Source organism: Cygnus olor, chromosome 10 (genome assembly GCF_009769625.2).
Source record: "Cygnus olor isolate bCygOlo1 chromosome 10, bCygOlo1.pri.v2, whole genome shotgun sequence".
Taxonomy (NCBI): domain Eukaryota; kingdom Metazoa; phylum Chordata; class Aves; order Anseriformes; family Anatidae; genus Cygnus; species Cygnus olor.
Window position 1 is genome coordinate 9,203,468 of NC_049178.1, and position 18,505 is coordinate 9,221,972.

At 70.4% G+C, this 18,505-nt stretch overlaps 5 protein-coding genes across 5 annotated transcripts; 3 read left to right on the forward strand and 2 right to left on the reverse strand.

The window, feature by feature from the left end:
* The first annotated feature begins 209 nt into the window (after positions 1-209).
* On the forward strand, positions 210-2,339 carry HYAL3 (hyaluronidase 3). The gene is given in 4 exon segments (XM_040568529.1): positions 210-692; positions 694-1,581; positions 1,678-1,767; positions 1,921-2,339. Coding segments are annotated over 4 exon segments (1,422 nt in total). The 5' UTR covers positions 210-593; the 3' UTR covers positions 2,266-2,339.
* Positions 2,189-4,704, forward strand: LSMEM2 (leucine rich single-pass membrane protein 2). The gene is made up of 5 exons (XM_040568532.1): positions 2,189-2,294; positions 2,630-2,736; positions 3,724-3,864; positions 3,953-4,141; positions 4,252-4,704. The coding sequence occupies exons 2-5, from the start codon at positions 2,715-2,717 to the stop codon at positions 4,377-4,379; spliced, it is 480 nt and encodes a 159-aa protein (XP_040424466.1). The 5' UTR covers positions 2,189-2,294; positions 2,630-2,714; the 3' UTR covers positions 4,380-4,704.
* A 152-nt stretch (positions 4,705-4,856) lies between these two features.
* Positions 4,857-8,204, reverse strand: IFRD2 (interferon related developmental regulator 2). The gene is made up of 11 exons (XM_040569123.1): positions 8,194-8,204; positions 7,183-7,440; positions 6,980-7,104; positions 6,745-6,902; positions 6,569-6,619; positions 6,125-6,294; positions 5,891-5,996; positions 5,619-5,756; positions 5,408-5,536; positions 5,241-5,336; positions 4,857-5,124 (listed from the first exon to the last, which is right to left on the reverse strand). The coding sequence occupies exons 1-11, from the start codon at positions 8,202-8,204 to the stop codon at positions 5,044-5,046; spliced, it is 1,323 nt and encodes a 440-aa protein (XP_040425057.1). The 3' UTR covers positions 4,857-5,043.
* Positions 8,205-8,820: 616 nt separating this feature from the next.
* Positions 8,821-10,916, forward strand: LOC121075369 (2'-5'-oligoadenylate synthase-like protein 2). The gene is made up of 6 exons (XM_040568533.1): positions 8,821-9,047; positions 9,143-9,416; positions 9,492-9,667; positions 9,763-10,004; positions 10,106-10,241; positions 10,317-10,916. Exons 1-6 carry the CDS (start codon positions 8,865-8,867, stop codon positions 10,830-10,832), a joined length of 1,527 nt encoding a protein of 508 aa, XP_040424467.1. The 5' UTR covers positions 8,821-8,864; the 3' UTR covers positions 10,833-10,916.
* Positions 10,917-11,219: 303 nt separating this feature from the next.
* Positions 11,220-18,078, reverse strand: SEMA3B (semaphorin 3B). The gene is given in 20 exon segments (XM_040569124.1): positions 11,220-11,662; positions 11,664-11,926; positions 12,002-12,167; positions 12,169-12,267; positions 12,355-12,512; positions 12,610-12,651; positions 12,762-12,853; positions 12,937-13,156; positions 13,247-13,391; positions 13,460-13,529; positions 13,629-13,743; positions 13,828-13,973; positions 14,194-14,313; positions 14,401-14,494; positions 14,569-14,688; positions 14,769-14,831; positions 14,946-15,103; positions 15,841-15,877; positions 15,880-15,984; positions 18,055-18,078. Coding segments are annotated over 20 exon segments (2,412 nt in total). The 3' UTR covers positions 11,220-11,487.
* Positions 18,079-18,505: the final 427 nt, after the last annotated feature.

The window sequence follows — 18,505 nt, forward strand, 5'->3', positions numbered from 1 at the left end:
TGCCCAGTGCCACCAGTGCCACCGCTGCCCAGGGGGCTCGCCGTGGGGTCGCTGGGGCTGGCCTCCATCCCGCTCGCCTGTCCCTGTCCCTGGGGAAAGTGGGGTGTGCGCTGGCTTGAGTGGTGCCAGCCTGTGTGCAGAGCAGGGAGCGGGGGGCAAGGGCTGGGCCCAGGCTCCCACCTGCCCCACTGGTGACAGGCAGCCCCATGGGGGTCGTGTCCCCCCAGTACAGACCCCGTGAGGGGGCTGGAGCTCTCTGTGATAGGAGGCCCTGGAGCACGGGCAGCAAGGTCAGCAAAGTGGATGTGGCCCCGACATTGCTCAGCCACCTAATCCCTGGCTGCCGGCCTGACCCCTGCCACGGGCACAGGGTGGAAGCACGCAGACCCTCTCCCCCTGCCCGGGCTGGGGGCTCCTGTGGGGCACAGCCCCCAGAGGGGTGCCAGGCTAAGCACCCCATCAAATGGGGATGAGGTGGTCGCAGTGCTCCTGCTTACAACAGGGCTGAAAGCCAGGTGGGAAACTGAGGCAGGGGGCAGGCGTGCAGGGCAGGCCCTGGGCTCCGTGGCTGGCAGAGCCATACCGCAGGAGGGATGGAACGGGAGACGGGAGAGGAGAAGTGGGATTTTTGGGTGGGCAGTAGTGCAGCTGTGCATGCTGCCTACCCCGCTGCTCTCTCCCCACAGGCAGCGCCCCATGGGCATGGGGCCAGTGCTGGCGCTGTGGGTCTGGCTGGCACTAGGGGCAGCAGGCGGGAAGGGCCCAGCGCCCGCACCCCTGGCGGGCGGGCAGCCCTTCGCCGTGGTCTGGAACATCCCCACAGGCCGCTGCCAGCACCGCTTCGGCGTGGGGCTGCCCCTTGCCGACTACGGCATCGTGGAGAACCGGGGCGGCCACTTCGCCGGCCAGAACATCACCATCTTCTACAAGAACAAGTTCGGGCTCTACCCCTACATCTCCCCCGGGGGCGTCGCCCACAACGGGGGCATTCCCCAGCAGGTGCCCCTCCGCGCCCATCTCGCCCGGGTGGCGGACGACATCCGCCTGCGCCTCCACCCCGCTTTCAGGGGCCTGGCCGTGGTGGACTGGGAGGAGTGGAGGCCCCTCTGGGCCCAGAACTGGGGGGCCAAGCGCATCTACCGGGTGGCCTCGGTAGAGTGGGCGCGCGAACGGCACCGGGGGCCCCGGCTGGCCCGGCGGGCGTTCGAGCGGGCGGCGCAGGCCCTCATGGAGCAGACGCTGCTGCTGGGCAGGAGCCTGTGCCCGGGGGGTCTTTGGGGCTTCTACCGCTTCCCCGACTGTTTCAATGGCAACTGGGCCAAGGTGGCCAACTACACCGGGCGCTGCAGGCCGGCTGAGGCGCGGCGCAACAACCAGCTGGGCTGGCTCTGGGCCGCCTCGGCCGCTCTCTACCCCAGCATCTACCTGCCGCTGCCGCTGCCGCCCGCCCTGCGCCGCCGCTACGTGCACCACCGGCTGCGCGAGGCCCTGCGCATGGCCGCCCGCGGGGCTGCCGGCCGCCTGCCCGTGGTCGCCTACTCACGGCTCTCCTACCGCCGGTCGCCCCGCTTCCTGGAGCCGGTAAGGGCAGGGGAGGGCCGGGGGCACCGCTCAGCGTTGGGGCACGCGCGTCCCCCCCCCCCCCAGCCCCGGCCACATCTCTGCCCGCCCTTGCAGGCCGATCTGGAGCACACGATCGGGGAGAGCGCAGCCCTGGGGGCAGCTGGAGTCGTGCTGTGGGGGGACATGTCTTACTCCCGCTCGGCGGTGAGTATGGCTGCTCGCTGCCCCGCCATGGGCTGGAACCGGCTCAGGAAGCAGCTTGGGAGTGGGACAGGCTCGGGAGGGGAGGGGAGGGGAGGCTGCAGGGACCCCAGGCTGCCCCACAGGGCTGGTCCTCACGGCAGCCTCCCCCCCCAGGAGAGCTGTGCCAGCCTACGCCGCTACCTCGTGTCCACCCTGGGTCCGTACGTGGCCAACGTGACGGCGGCAGCGCGGGCGTGCAGCCTCGAGCAGTGCCACGGCCACGGGCGCTGCGTGCGTCGGCAGCCCCGGGACCTGGGCAGCCTCCTGCACCTCGGTGCGAGCCCGTGGCTGCCCTTCCGCTGCCACTGCTACCGCGGCTGGGCCGGCCGGGGCTGTGCCCAGCAAGAGCGGCCCGACCCTGCTGCCTGCCCAGCGCCCACCCGCGCCCACAGCCTCTACAGGCACGATGGCCTCCAGCCCCCCGACACCTGCCTGCCGCGTGGCCTCTGGGGCTGGTGAGCGGGGACCGCCCCAGCTCGAGCGGCCTGGTGCGTCCTATGGTCTTGTTAATTTAAATAAATCGGCGCAGTGCAGCTGGCATGGTCCTCGTGGGCAAAGCTGGAGGGGGGTCCTTGGTGCCCCCAGGCTGGGTGCGCCATGGGGCAGAGCCCCCACTGGGGCTGAGCAGGGACCCACCCCTGCCTCGGTTTCCCTATCCCAGCTACGCCCTGGGGGAAAGGGAGCACTGGGGGGGGGGGAGCCGGTTTTCCCTCTGCCATGCTGGCTCCGCACTGCCGGCAGCCTTGATGCAGCCGCCAGGCCCCCCTCCCCAGGGCTATTTTTATCCCCCCAAACACATTTCATCCTGTCCTATTTTAAGCAGAGCAGTTGGCGCACCAGGAGCCCAGCGCCCGGCTCCTGGGGGCCCCAGACCGCCTCGCTGCCCAGGGGAGCGGGGCAGGGGAGCCATGCCCAGGGAGGCTGCAGAAGGTAGGCCGGGGACAGGCGAGGGGCTGGTGGGGACACTGGCACCCGGGGGAACCGCGCGGGTTGGAGGCAGCAGCCAAGCTCTCCCCGCACCGCGGGGCTGCGGGCAGGGATGCCAGCCCAGGGAAGGGCAGGAGGGGCGCGGGGGGCTGTGGGGGCAGCAGCTGGCACAGCACCCAGCCAGCTGCAGGCGTGGGGGCGCTGGGTTCCCAGGGGCAGCCTGCAGCAAAGGGCAGGGACCCACAGTGCCTGCAGGGTGCTTTGGGGGCGGCCGGGAACACCCAGCCCCAGAGGGCACAGCCCTGCCATGCACCAGTGCTGCTGGAGGCCCCCGCAGCCACCGCTGACCCCAGGAGTGGGCACAGGGTAGGGCGCAGCACTACCCTACCGTGCTTGGCCACAGGCACAGCCCACCAGCCCTGACCCCTGCCCCAAACCACACAAATATCTATAAAATCCCCCTTCCCTCATCCCCAACTGCTTCCTGCGACAGCGTTGACCCAGCTGGAACCCTGCGTGCTCCCCAAGCCCCCTCGCCATCCTCCAGAGGACACGCCACCGCAGCGTGGGGCACCAAGTCCCTGTCCCCACACCTCCAGCTGTGCATCCCCAAGCAGCACCCGAGCGCTCGGGCACAGTGCCTGCAGGGACAGCCAGCCCTGGCGGCAGCCTGGCACGGGGCTGCCTGTGCCCACAGGGAGCCGGAGGGGGCAGGAGTACATTCCTGGCCCTGGGCGGGTGCCAGCCCCACTAACAGGCTCTGGGACCGTAGCCACCAGGCTCCCACTTACTGCTCCGATGACAGCGTGGGGAGGCTGAGGGGACAGCCAGCTCGCCTGGCCCTGTCCTGTCTGCGGCAGCTCCATGCCAAGAGAGCACTGGGTTGGCACCAGTCAGCATCACCACCAGGAGGGGACACGGGCAGGTGGGGGCCTCTGGTCCCCACAGGGGTGCCCGGGCTGCGTTCACCCCTTTCTCTGCTCCTGGCAGACGGCGCGGGGAGGGTGGAGGGTGCTGCACCGTCAGAGCCTGCCGACCCCGAGGGGGCTGATCCCGGAGCCATCAGCCTGCGCCCCGTGGAGTCCATCAGCGACCTGCACTGGGCCTCGGCTGGGCACAAGGGCACCGAAGGTGAGAGCGGGGCAGCGGACGCCAGGGCACTGCTGCCTGGGGGGAGCGCGGCCAGGCACTGACCCTGCTCTTCTCCCCACCGCTGCAGGGAACGGCCCAGCTCCATCCGGCGCCCGGCTGCACTGCCTGCCCCACAGCCCCCCACACCTGCCCACGCTGCGCCCCGTGCTGGCTACCACCACCTGCCCTTGCCCCGGCCGCCCCCTCTTCCTCGCCCTCCTGGGCCTTCTGGCACTGGCCAGTCTGGTCCTGGCCACGATGGCCATCTACCTGAGCGGTACGTGGGACCAGGCAGGGCAGGGGGAGGTGGATACGGTGCCAACACAGTGCCGGGGGCTCGGGGACGGCTGGTGGCCCGTCCCCAGCATCCCCTGTCCTCCCCTGCAGTGCTGCAGAGCCAGTCGGTGCAGGCGCTGGCCCAGTGGCTGGAGAGCCAGGAGGACACCATGCGTCAGCTGCGGGCTGCCAGCAGGCAGCTCTGGGCTCACCTCAACGCCAGCGCCGAGCGCCGCTGAGCCGCCCCAGCAGAGGAGGAGCCCCAGCATTTATCGCCCCGTCCCGCTCCTCCCTGGCAGCGTCACCCCCAGGGCACACAGGGGCCAGCCTGCCCCTGCCGTGCGCCGTCGGAGAAAGGGAAGGGCCTGCAAGGACGGGCACCTGCCCCGGCCCTTCCTCCACGAGGCAGAAGGCACCCTCCCATTAATTACCTCCTCTAATCAAGTCTTAGAAAATCACCACCGCAACCACATTCCCGGGGTGGCCGGTGCTGCCAGCAGGCACAGCCCCAGCCCAGCCCAGCTGCAGCAGTGCCTGGGGAGCGGTGCCAGCCCGACCCCGGGAGGCACAGGCAGCACTGGGGCCCCTGTGCCACCCACCCGGCACTTGTGTCCCACAAGAGGACTATGCCACGTAAAGCATCTGGCACGACAAGGGGCCGGAGCGGTCCGCTGGCCCCGACACAGAGGAGGCACGCAGCTGCACATCACTAGCTCCCCGCCTCGGCTCTCCTTTTATCCTTTCTTTGGTTAAAAAAATAAAAGAAGGGGCAGCCCCCTGTGGGGCAGCTCCAGGCATTAAATACTCTGCTGTACACGTATAAAAGCCCGAGGGCTGGGGCGCTGGCCCCTCACAGTGCTGGGTCTGCAGTCCTGAGGGCCGGGACGCTGCCCAGCTCCGCCATCACAACACATCCGCACGTTTGTCCCGCACCCGGCTCCGGGCTTTGGTGCGGGCTTTGGAGGCGGCCGAGTTGTAGAGGTGCTGTGAGGAGAGGGGAAGAAGAAGAGGTCAGAGGTGCCCGCGGGCCACCCCTACCAGCACTCACCTAGGGCCCTGGGCACAAATTCGAGCAGCGGTGCCCAGCACCTGGCACCCACCTTCTCAAAGCGGGAGACCTTGCTGGCCTTCAGAGCAGCTCCGTCCAGCACCACGGGAGGCCCAAGGCCGAAGATCTCCCGTAGCAGCTCATTATTCTGCGGGAGGAGAGGCCGTCAGCCCCTGCCAGTGCTATCCCCATGCCCCTGATGAGGCTGCCAGCCCCTACCTGGAGGTGGTGGCAGATGCCGGAGCCCAGAACCTCTTTGAAGGCTTGGTACGTCCGCTGGCGTGCCCAGCTGTCAAGGTACAGGCGCTCCAGGCCAAAGCGGATGGTCTCCTCCGGGTGCTCCCCGCTCTGAGTGGGCAGAGGGGCATCAGCCACAACTGTCCTGGCTCTGAGCAGGGCGTGGGGAACCAGGCGGTGCTGGGGGCGGTACCTCGATGAAGCGCAGGACATCTCGGAAGACGGAGCGCTGCTTCCGCCGCTCTGTCTTGGCTCGGTGCTTGCTGTTCTCGGTAGCCAAGACTTTGAGCTGGGCCCGCAGGAACTCCGTGTCTCGGTGGCACAAGCCCTCCTGCCAGAGAAGGGGGTTTTGGGAGGGACACGGCCCCGCTGCCGCTGCCAGGACTCGGGGTGCATGCTGGCAGTGCCAGCCGCGACCCCTGCTCCCACTCTAGCTGCTTGCCTCCGCGCAGCACCCCACCGCACCTCCATCTCCTGGGCCAGCTCGAAAACCAGCGCGATGGTCTCCCCGGCCACAATACGCAGAGCGACGCTATTGCTGGACAGCAGCGGGGGCAGCTTCAGCCAGAGGCTGCGATGAGAAGGCACAGCGGAGGGTCAGCGCACCCGAGGCTCATCATGCACCCTGCTCAGCGGCTGGGGACCGGGTGGCTCCACGCCTCACGATGGTGCCCAGGCCGCCCGTCCCTGCTCACCCACCTGTCCAGGAGGCTCCTGATGTGGGACGGGGGGCAGATGGTGAGCAGCAGGGACCAGGACTGGAGAGCGCTGCAGTGGAGGGGTCCGTGCTGGGCCAGCCCCGAGCCACCCTTGTCTGCACTAGGGTCACTGAAGATGCCCTCCAAGCAGGACAGACATAAGAACAGGTCCTGGAGAGGGGAAAGCCACCCGTCGGACCCCAGCTGACACCAGGACGGGTCCACATGCCAGGTGGGCGCAGCAGAGCCAAGGGCTGGTCCCACCAGGCATCCAGAATCCCCAGGGGCACGAGGGGCTCGCCCACTCAGGACACCACAGCTCGGCGGTGCAGCTTCCCACCCCGCTCGCCTCCGCGCTGCCCCGAGATAGGGCAGGGGACGCCGTGACAGCCCAGCGCCCTGCTGGCACAGGGGCCAGGCCGCGGGGCAGCCCCAGCGCCGTTACCTCGGGGTCGGCCGCAGCGACGTAGCAGCAGACGCCCAGGGCCATGGCGCACTGGTGAGAGATGCGGGGAAGGGGCGGTCAGAGGAGGCCAGGGCGGCACCGTCCCTGCCACCCTTCTGCCACCGCGGGGGTCCCGGCCGTCTCCGAGCCGGTGCTGCCAGAGGCGCCGGGCTTACGCTCTGCCGGGCCGGGAGGCTGGCCGCGCCGTCGGTCAGGACGCTGACGAGTAGCGGCTTCGTGGTGCGAAACACCTCCTCCCCCTGCGGGCCGGGGCCCACCTGGAGGCAGAGGAGGGCGAGGACGGAGCCCGCCAGCGCCTGCTCCTCGCCCGTACCTGCGGGCGCAGACAGACCCCGCTCAGGGCCCGGCCCCGGCCCCGCCAGCCCCCGGCCCCGCGCCCCGAGGCCGGACCTCTCCTCAGGCTCCTCTCCAGGCCGTCGGCCAGCGTCAGGCGCCGCTCCAGCAGGAAGGCGGCGAGGCTCCGGGCGGCGAGGGCCCTCCGCAGGCCCTGCAGGGCCGCCCGCCGCGTCCGGGCGCTGCGGGGAGAGCGGGGGCATGGCGGGGGGCCGGCACCCGGCGGGCGGCACCCGCGGCCCGGGGCGGCGAGCCCTCACCTGCCGGCCTGGAGGCCTTCCAGGAGCTCCGCCAGCCTCTGCTCCTGCTCCTGCTCCTGCTCCTCCTCCTCCTCCTCCTCCTCCTCCTCCTCCTCCGCGCCCTCCTCCGCCGGGCCGGGCCCCTCGCTGCCGCCGCGCTGGCTCAGCGCCTCCCCGGCCGCCTCCTCCCCGCCGGCCCTGGCGGCCGCCGCGGCCCCTGGGCGGCACCGGGTGAGCGGCACCGGAGGGGCGCCAGCGCCGCCGCCCGCCCGCCCGCGGCTGCCCGCAGCGCGCCCCGGGGGAGGCTCGGCCCAGCCCGGCCCGGCCCGGCGGCGCCCCCCGGGGCCGTGCGGACACGCGGCCGCCGCCGCCGCCCCCCCCCGCCCCGGCCCCGGCCCCACTCACGGCGCGCGGCGCGGCGCGATCGCGGCATGGCCGTCACGTGGCCTTCCCGCCGCCGGCACCGAGCCCTGAGGCCCCGCCCGCCCCCGGGGCCGCCCCCTCAACTGCGCATGCGCCCCTCGCGCGGCCCGCCGCGGACTACAACTCCCGGCGTGCACCGTCCCGCCCCCCCCCCCCCCGTGTCCCTGTGCCGCTCGGTGCCCCCAGGACCCCGGCCCCCCTCCAGCCCCGTCCCCCCGCTCACCGGCCCCGTCCCACTCCTGTGCCCATCCCTGACCCGTATCTGTCCCCTTCTCCATCCCATCCCTGCCCCGTTTCAGTCTCCGTCCCTGCCCCAGCTCCATCCTATTCCTGTCCCCGTCCCTGTCCCCTCCCCTGCTCCCAGCTCTGTCCTAGCTCTGACCCTATCCTCATCCCATCCTCACATCCCTCAGTGCCCCATCCCTGCCCCGTTTCAGTCTCCGTCCCTGCCCCATTTCCATCCTATTCCTGTCCCTATCCCTGCCCCGTCTGTGCCCACACTTGTCCCCAGCTGTCCCCAGATCCCAGACAGTTGCACCAGATGATCTCGGAGGTCTTTTCCGAATTTAATCATTCTGTGATTTTATGATCCTCTGTCCCAGTTCTGACCCTATCCTCATCCTATCTTTGTCTCCCTCAGCGCCCCATCCCTCCCCCACCTCCACCCTATTCCTGTCCCCGTCCCTGTCCCATCTGTGCCCATACTTGTCCCAGCTCTGGCCCCATTCTCATCTCATCCTCATCTCCCTCCACGTCCCATCCGTGTGCCCGCTCCATCCCGTCCCTGTTCCCATCCCAGCCTCGCTTCCCCCCCGTCTCATACCCGCCCAGCCCTGTCCCTGTCCCTGACCCCGTCCCCAGTTTCGGTTTCCCCCTCCCCGTTTTTCCCCGCACCGGGGGCGGGGTCCCCCCGCAGTTTCGTTTCCAGCCGCGCCGCTGCCGCCGTCAGAGACGGAAACCGAAAGCGGAACGGAGCCAAGACCGAAACCGGCGGCGGCTGCGGTTAAGGCAGCGCGGGGCCGGGGGGGGGCTCCGGCACCCCCGGTGCCACCCGCTCCGCCCGGGTCGCCCGGCCCCGGCGCCACCGGCCCCGCTCAGCGCCCCCCGGCCCCGCCGCCCCCCCGGGGGATGCTCAGCAGGGGGAGAACGGGGGGGGGGGAATCGGAGCCACCTTAACCGGGGGCGGTGCCGTCGGGGGGGGACGACCCGGGGGGAGGGGCCGGGCGGGACGGGTTAAAGCCGCGGCGAGCGGGCAGCGGTGCCGAGCTGGGGGAGCCGCGATGGAGCTGCGGAACGTGCCCGCCGGGCAGCTGGACGGCTGGGTGGCCACCACCCTGCAGCCCAGCACGGCCTTCACGCTGGCGGTGAAGAGTACGGTGCGGCAGATCTGCGACTTCCTCAAGGAGCAGTGCTTCGAGGACGGAAGCTTCAAGGAAAAAATCCGCGTCTTCAAGACGGTCAAGGTGCGAGCTGCCCCCCCCCCGGGGCCCCGTCCTGCCCGTGCCGGGGCTGGGGCCGGGGCCGGGGGCTGAGCGGCCGCTGTCCTCCCCTCCCGCAGGGCGGCTCGGCGGGCAAGGGCACGGCCCTGCGCAACAACTCGGACGCCGACGTGGTGCTCTTCCTCAGCTGCTTCTCCAGCTACCTGGACCAGCGGCAGGAGCACCCCAAGATCCGTCTCCTCATCGAGAAGCGGCTCCACGAGTGCAGGCAGAGCCTGTCGTTCACTGTCAGCATCAGCCCGCCCCGCTACAAGGGCCGCTCCCTCAGCCTCACGCTCTTCTCCAACACCGAGTCCATTGAAGTCGACATCCTGCCCACCTACGATGCCCTGGGTAGGGACCGGGATGGGATGGGGCAGGCAGGGGGCACGGTGCGGGACAGGGGTCAAGGTCCCTTTCTCCCCACAGGGCAGGTGACACAAGATGGCCCGCCGGACCCACAGGTCTACGTCAAACTGCTGAACGCGCACAGCAGCCCCGGGGAATTCTCCACCTGCTTCACTGAGCTGCAGAAGAAGTTTGTGAAGCGCTGCCCCGCCAAGCTGAAGGACCTGCTGCGCCTGGTCAAGCACTGGTACAAGCAGGTGAGGGACTGCCCAGCCCCACCATGCCCACACAGCCCCCACCCCCTGCCAGGGACCCCCCTACCTGCTGGCTCCCCACCTCTGTCTCCCCCCAGATGCTGAAGCCACAGTACCCCGGTGCAGAACTGCCCCCCAAATACGCCCTGGAGCTGCTGACCATCTATGCGTGGGAGCAGGGCACAGGCAGCAAAGAAGCCTTCGGCCTGGCAGAGGGCTTCTGCACAGTGCTGAAGCTGCTCTGCCGGTACCGAGACATCTGCGTCTACTGGGAGAAGTACTACTCGCTGCAGCATGAGCAGATTGGCACCCACCTGAAGCAGCTGCTGCAGAAGCCCCGGTAAGGACCCGCACCCCTGCCCTGTGATGCTGCTCCCAGCCCCAGTTCTGTGCCAGGCTCCCCACGCCAGCCTGACAGCGATGCCCCGTCTGCATTCACAGCCCCATCATCCTGGATCCTGCCGACCCCACCGGCATCCTGGGCCAGGGCAAGCAGTGGGACCTGGTGGCCGAGGAAGCTGCCCGGTGTTGCGCTTTCCTGCCCTGCCTCACCGGCATCAACCCCTGGAACGTACAGGTAGGGCTGCCCCCACCCACCGGCCCCGCGGCCCCCAGCCCTGCTGCCGCTGCTCACCCACAGTCTCTCCTGCAGCCGGCCAAGCCCGTGACGGTGGAGGTGAAGGGGCTGCAGGGCGCCAGGCTGCGCACCACCGTCAGCCCCAGCACCACCATCTGGCAGATAAAGGAAACGATCGAGCGGGAATGGAGAATTTCCCGCTACCAGCAGCGCCTGTCCCAGCAGCCGGCCGGGACCCCCCTGATCCTGCAGAACAACAACAGCCTGGCCTCCTACGGCATCTACTACGACACCACGCTGGTGCTGCTGCAAACCCAGCCCCAGCAGATGGACATCTTTGTGAAGGACATCAAGAACCAGACGATGACGTACACTGTGCAGCCCAGCGACACCGTCTTGCAACTGAAGACAAAAATCAACGCCCGCCAGGGTATCCCCGTGCAGCAGCAGCGCCTGACCTACGACTCCAGGAACCTGGAGGACCACCATACGCTGGAGCACTATAATGTCCAGCCCAAGAGCACCATCTTCCTGCTTCTGCAGCTACGGGGCGGAGGGGGGCCCCAACACCCTTGCTGCCAGCCCTCCTGAGCACCCCCAGGCACCAGCCCACTTTGCTGTACCCCCCATCCCATCCCATTTTATTTCTCCCTGGAAATAAAACCTTTGAAAGACCCTTGTGCTGCCGGTGCTTTGGGAAGGGGGGACGGGACAAGGAGCGGGGGGGTGACAGTAGTGTCCAGAGTCAGGGCTGGTATCAATGTCACTGCAAGGGAGGGGACAGGTGTTGGGCAGGAGTTCATCTCCCTGGGGCTGGGGGGGGGTGGAAACCGCTGCGCTTTGGTTTTAATTCTGCAGAAGCGAAAATAGGGTGGGGGAAAGAGCCCTGGTGCCATAGGTGCCTGGGGCTGCTAGATCCCAGGAGCGCCTGGGGGGGATGAGGACACGACACACACACAGGGGGCACGCTCATGGGGCCCCTGTGCTGACTCCTCTGCTTTATTGAGCTCAATTAGTACAAGACAGGGGTGGCTCCCACCTGCCCCCTGCCTGCATCGCCCGGGCCCCCCCCTCCGACCCCGCAGTGCGGCTGCTCCCGCGCCCCCAGGGCCCCCTTGCCATACCGGGGCCGCCTCGGCCAGGTGCGCGTCCGCTGCTACCAGCTGTTAATAAATAGAGCGGGGCCCGCGCCCGGCTGGGAGCCCCCCCCACGGCCACTGCGAGCCCCTCTCGCCACGCGGCAGAGTCAGGCCCGGTCCCCGCTCCTAGGCAGCGCCCGGTGCCCGGGCCCGGTGTCACCAGGGGGAAGCGCTGCGGGGGCCCCGTGGCCCTCCCCGGGTGCGGCGGCGGCGGGCGGCCCGCGGCTCCTCTCCGGGCCGCGCGGGGGGCCCGGCCTGGGTGCGGGGGGACCGCGAGCCGCCCCTCGGCCCCTCGCAGGCCGCCTCCGGCCGCTCCAGCAGCTGGAGGAAGTCCCGGTACCAGAGCGTGCGGGAGGGCGCGGGGGCACCCGGGGACAGCGGCCCTGCCGCCCGGCTGGCGGCGATCACCTCCAGCGCCAAGCGCAGCAGGGGCTGGGTAAAGCCGTGCTCGGTGGCGCGGCACAGGTAGAGGCCAGCGTCGGAGCGCTGGACGCTGCGCAGGAGCAGCCCCCGCTCCGTCCAAACCACCCGCTCGTCCAGCTGCACCTGCGGCACCAGTAGGAGGTCAGGGCATGGGGGGGGGGACGTAGGGAGACCCCCCCCCCAAGCCCCAGCACCTACCTCTCGCTGGGGAGCATCGGGGCTGTGCTGGTAGGTCCAGAGCACGCGGGCTTGCAGGGACCTGGGCACGCACTCCAGGAAGGTGCTGCTACCCTCCACTGCGTAGAGCTGCCTCTGGGGCACGCGGCCCCGCCGTGGCTCTGCGGGACGAGGCCTCATGTCAGCCCCCAGCCCGGCAGGGCCGCCGTGCCCCACCGGTCCCCCCCTCACCTTCAGAGCAGAGCAGGTTGGGGTCCCCATTGCGGACATCCTGCCGGCGGGAACGCCTGCGGGAACGGAGGGAAATGGGGAGCTGCGGCAGCACGGCACGTGCCTTGCCCTGGTTTTGGGCAGGTGGCCCTGGCGGTGCCTACCTTTTGGTGCTGGGCACGTAGCGGGTGCAGGCGGTGCCGTCCCAGGCACAGTACGGGTCCCTGGCCAGGCAGCACTCGGCGCAGGCTTTGCCGTAGGCACTGCAGCGGTGCAGAGGCAACTGGGCCACTGCCGTGGTCGAGCCGGCATAGAGCTGTTGCTGCAGGGAGAGGGGGGCTCAGCACCCCCACTGGGGGACACAGGGACCCTCCCCATGGGGCTGGCAGCATCTCAGCCCCCTTGCCTGCTCCCCTTACCCGCTTGGAGGAGAGCTGCAGGCTGATGATGGGGGACGCATCCTGCCAGGAGAGCAAGGGTGGGTGTTGTGGAGAGCTGGGGGCTCGCTGGGGGTGGGGAGTCCCCAGCAGCCACCCCCAGCGATGGGGGAGGGCAGGCGGCTGCCCCTCACCTGGAAGACCTGCAGCTCCTCCAGCAGCAGCTCCTCCATGCCATGCCACCTCTCCTGGGGCACTGAGACCACCTTCAGCACGGTGCCAACATCTGTGGGGAGGGTGGTGAGGTGGAGGTCCCAGACATGGCCCCGCAGCCGCAGCTCTCACCCCTTGGCCCAGGGCAGCACGTGCCTGTGCCAATGAAGAGGACGTCGTAGTGGCCATCAGCAGCAGAGACGCGGTCAACGGCGATGCGGGTGAAGGTGTAGGGCACGCCGGCTTGCAGGAAGAGGGGCCGCTGGCCGTGGGGCAGCACCGGGTTGTACATGAGCGGGTGGTGCCGGGCAAACTGGATCACCTCATCTGGGAAGTCCTTGGTGGAGCTGAAGGTGCCGAAGGTTTTGCTGGGGCACTGCAGGAGGCAGCGCTGGGTGAGCGGGGTCCCACTCCCCACATCCAGCCCCCCTGGGGCAGACTGGGTGCCACCCGCCCTGCCACGTACCATGCCTGGGCGGGGGTATGGCACACGAGCCTGGTACGGCACCCACTGGTAGTTGGGGCCCTCCTTGTGCGCAAAGGGCCCCAGGAAAGCCCGGCGGATGTCAGCCATGGTGTAGACACAGACAGCCGAGCCCTGGAAGACGGAGCTGCGAAAGACAGGGCGATGTGAGGGGTGAGCATGCCTGGGACACACCGGGGGGGAGATCAGCTTTACCTGGAGGTGGAGAAGACCGCATAGACCAAGGGGTTGCGCTTGTCCCTTGTCTGCAGCAGGAAGACGTCACCTGTGGGCAGGCAGGAGGAAGGGACAGCGTCAGCGTGGCCACCCTGGCCCTGCAGGGCACAATGGGGCCTATCTGCTGGCCACCCTGGCGAGTACTCACGGAGCTCGTCGAAGTACGTGTCAGCACCGTCGGCGCCCAGCACAGCACAGACCAGCCGGGCCTTCAGGAACGTCGTCCACTTGTTCACCAGGCTCCTCTGCCCGCCCACGTCGTTCTGCCGGGCGAGGGGCAGCCGGTGGGTGAGCGGCGGCGCCCGCACCCCAGGCTCCACCGCCCCGCCATGGCTGCCTGCACCCACCCTGCAGATCTGGCCGATGCGGGTGAAGCTGGTCTTGCCCAGCCCCTGCTGCCGCTCCACCGCCGTCTCACGGAAGAAGAAGTAGATTTTGTCGTCGTCGGGGTTCTCACTCTCAGGCACCCAAAAAACGTCCACGAACTTGGGCTCTGGGGGCAGAGAGGTGCCACATCCAGAGCCTGCAGGCACCTGATAGGCACAGGGACCCCCAGAGCGCTGTGGGCAGCGCTCCCACCCCGTCAGGCCCCGCGGTAGGAGAGAGGACAGGTGCAGCGGAGCCCGGTGAGCTTGTCACCCGGACGGCTGCATCCTGCTGCAATGCTGCAGCGGGGTGCCCAAGCCCTCCCGCCCCCTGTGCCCTGTACTGACCGTTGAGCCAGCGGGAGTCGTGCTGCTCAGTACGGATGGACGGGCGCGGACCCAGGCTGCGGAAGATGGTAAAGTCGCGCCCCATCAAATCGGTGGCCACCCCTGAGTAGAGCTCCTCACCTGGCAGGCACCAAGGGAAGTGTCACTGGGAGCCCGCTCCCGCCGACCGCTGCGACAGCCCCAGCTCCTCCCTCGCTCCCCTCCTACCCACGAGAACAGAGGCGGCTGTGTGCCGGGGGTCATAGGGGCTCTTTCCCTTGCCATCTTCAGCGTGCCGTGGGTCCAGCTTGAAGACGTGGTCCTGGGGGAATGGGGTCAGCGCCGGCAGCCGGGGCCATGCCGTGCCATGCCGTGCTGCGCTGCGCTGCAGCTCACCTCCGTGTGCTGGCCGACCTCCACGAAGGCACAGGTGGGGTGGAAGGCGCCGGTGCCACAGGCATACAGGTGGGTCCGGTTGTAGGCGTGCAGGATCTTCACGAAGTTCATGCACTCGGCCTGGGGGACAGGGGCGGCTCTGAGGCCCCCGCTTCACCGGCACCTCAACCAGCACCCTGCCCGCCCCATCCTGCACTCACGGTGATGTCCTTGCCAGCCCAGTTGCACTCTTCCCTCCACTCTACCGGTGCAGGCCAGTAGATCTGCAGGTGGGAGGGGAATGGTAGCAGCTCCCAGGACCCAGATGACGGCCACCAAACCTGTGGCACATCACAGGAGGCCGCCTCCACCCTGCTCCACCCTCCCGGCCCCGTTACCTTCCTGTCCCGCTGGCTGATGTTGTCCAGGCTCAGCGACACCAGGTGGTTCTTGGCACCCACGAAGAGGCGGCCGCGCTCCTCGTCCAGCAGCAGGGCCTCGTAGCAGCACGAGCGCTCCAGCTGGAAGAGGCGCAGCCCGTGGCGGGCCCGCAGCTCTGCGGGGCCAGGCCACCCCGCTCAGCCCTGCCCGCTGCAGCCCTTGCGCTGGAGGGGACCCAGGGGTCCCCCAGGCATGCTCCAATCCCATCCCACAGTGGACGTGGGGGTCCTGGGGGACCCGCGGCTGTCCCTACATCAGCCCCTCTGCCGGAGCACGGGGGCTGCGGCGGAGCTCAGTGCTGGGTCCCGTGAGCTGCCGCAGCCGACGTGCCTGGAGGCAGCGGGGTGCCCCAACCCCCGGGCGCCCCAACACCCAACCCAGGTGCAGGCAAGCCCAGGGCAGGGCTGAGAGCCCAGCCCCAGCCCCACGGTGCGGCCGTGTCTCCGAGGTGCCTGGGCAGGGGCCGCGGCCCCCCGCCGCCCGGTCCCATCCCCCAGACCCGTCCCACCGGCTTTCCCAGCTCCGCCGCCCCCGCAGCGGCCCACCATCCATCTCGGCACAGCGGGCGGCGGGGAGAAAGGGCCTTTTCTCTGCCCCGCGGAGCTAATCCCTCGCGGCAGGAACAAACGGCTCTTTGTGATGGCCGCTCACTGGGACCCCGTACCCACGGCTGGGGGCACCGGGGTGACGCCCCGACCCGGCACCCCGGTGCTGGGAGCCAGGGGGCCACGACACAGGGTCCCCCGGTGGGCCCAGCGTCCCCACGCTCCCCCGTTGCACCTGCACCGTCCCTGCTCGGTGGCTGTGGTGCGTCCCCTCGCCCGTCCCACGGCGCCGGTTGTCCGCACTCACCCGGGAAGGCCAGCCTGAGGCGGGGGGGTAGCGGTGGCGGGCGGGGGGCGCCCGGCGGCCGGGCCGCGCAGCAGGAGCAGCAGCAGGAGCAGCAGCAGGAGCAGCGGGCTGCTCATGGCTGGTGCCTGGCTCGCAGCCCCTCGGCTGGAGGCAGAGGAGGGGACGTCAGCTCGGGTTACAGCCCCCTCCCCGTTGGCCCCCGGGGGGCTCCCCCCCCCCATGCATGGCTGGCAGCGGTGCCCCCGGCCGGACCCCTCCGGTTTGGCCAGCGCGGGGACACGGAGAGGGCGAGGGTGCCCTGGGCATCGCCACACGGCGAGCCCGGCACAGCGCGGGGGGCTGGCTGAGGGGACCCCCCTGCCGGGTGCCGGTTGGGGTACGCAGGTGGGGGGGGCGCTGGCCGGCTGCCTCTCGCTCCCCGCATTTGGAAGCCCCGCTGAGCCCGACCCCAAACGTCACGGGCTCCGCGAGCACTCCCCCTGCCCTGACCCTGGGGAAACTGAGGCAGCCGCCCCGGCAGCACAGAGCCGCCCCGGGAGGGCTCCGCGCTGCCCCGCGGGGACGGGGCGAGCACCGGGGCGGCGCCAACCGCGTCCCCCTCCCGTACCTCAGTTTCCCCACCGCTGCGGCCGCCTCTGCCCTTCCCGGGGGGGCTCCGCCTGGCTGCGGGACCGAGCAGGTGGCACGGCCCGGCACCGGCACCGGCACCGACCCGCGGGGCCTCACCGGGGCTGCTCCCTCCGGGCGGGGCCCGGCCCGGCTCGGCCCCGCTGCCGCCGTCCAGGCGGAGGCTGCGCGAGTCGGCGGCGCGGCCCTTGACCCCCCCACCCCCCACCCCGGTCCGGTCCCGTCCCGCCCGGGCGGCGGCACCCACCTGGGCCTCGGCGCGGCTCGGCCCGGTCCCGCACGGCCCCGCCCCGCCCGGGAGGGCGGCGGGGCGGCCCCGGCGGGGCGGGGCGGGCGGGGGGCGGCCCGGAACGGCCCGGCCCGGCCCGGGGGGCGGAAGGGGGGGGGGGCACGCACGTGCTAACACGTGCAAACACGCGGGCACCTGCGAGCACCTGCACACACACCTGCACGTGCACGCGCGCAGATGCGCACGCCGTGACCCCCCCCGGGCACCCCCCGGCACATGCCTCTGCCCGCAGCAGCAGGGCCCCGGTGCTCCCCGGCACGCCCGTCGCACACGCACACGCACACGCCACGCCAGCGCCGCTGGCACGCACGTAGCCACACGCCGCGCCGTGGCCGGTGGCACCCGCCCATGTGGCCCGCGGTGCCGCCTGCGGTGCCACCGCCCCCAGGTGAGAGCTGAGCACCGCCACGCTCAGCGCACCCACGGGGGCAGCTGCGGGCGTGAGGGCTTGGGGGGGGCCGGGACCCGGGGGGGGCCCCGCTCAGCTGCAGCCCAGATGTCTGGCCCGGGCCCAGGCTGCAGCAAACAAAATTCCTCCGCTGCCTCCCATTTTCCAGCCAGTGCTGCCAAGAATAGCAAGTGCTGAGAGGTGCCGGCAGCGGGTCCACGCGCGCCTCGGCCGGCAAGGGGGGCCGGGGAGGGACACGGGGACTGGGCTGCACTTGGGGGCCACCCCCCCGCCTCGTCCCCCCGGCCCGGACGGGTGCAGAGGGCTTTGCTTGTCTGCAAGACTTTGCCCGGGCCGTGAGGCGCTGCGGGACTTTGGGCTGGGCAGAGGGTGGCTCCAGCCAAGGGAAAGCGCCGTGGGGGGGCCTGTGCCTGCTGGCCCTGCCATCACCTCCTGCCTGCGGCACGGTGTCCTAGGGCTGGCCATGGCAGCAGGGACGTGGGGCCCAGTGCCCCCCACCATCCCTGCTCCCAACCGGGAGTGGGACGGGACACAGGGAGCAATGGCGGGGGGGATGTCACCCCTCCCCGGGGGCCGGGATGGCTCCCAGCACCACGAGGGCCGGCGGGGACGTGGCGAGGTGGCCCGAGGGCGGCCAGTGCCAGCACGGCCCGAGCCCCGGAGCGCTGCAGGGCCCTGCCAGCAGCGGCTCCGCCTGCAGAAGCCATCAGGCGTCACAAGGGCCGTGGCTCCGTCCCGGAAAAACAGCGCTGGAGCTGCCAGGGCTGGGCAGTTGCGGGGGGGGGGGTGCGCCACGTTGCCACCAGCCCCCCCTGCTCCACAGCAGCTCCCTGTGGCAGGGTGACAAGGAGCGGGACTCCCAGACAGCCCAGGAGGACACGGGACAGGCCTCCTCCAGTTCCAGGATGAGCATGGTCCCGTGTCCCAAGTGACCCTGGAAGGGCGCCTGGCGACGCTGTGAGGACCCCTGGGGACAGGGTGCTGGCTCTGCCAGGGGGCAAAGCTGGGAGCCAGCCCCATGCGTGCCCTGAGAGATGGCCAGGATCGCACAGATTTTGTCTGCGGGGCTGTGCCAGAGCTGAGGCTTCCCCAGGGCCTGTGCTGTGGGCCAGGGAGACCGTCCCCACGGCCTGGCGTGTCCCAGGGAGCCATGCGGCCTCACCCCCCCGCTCCTCCCCATCCATAGCGAAGCAGGGAACTCATCAATTTTCCACCACACTGCTTTTCAGCCCGCGTTTTGTCTCCTGTTCCCAGCCAGACCCCAGCAATGGGCTTTGTCTGTGCAGCGCGGGGGGGGCCTCCCCGAAGGACGGCCACCGTCAGCCTTGCTGTCAGCGTGG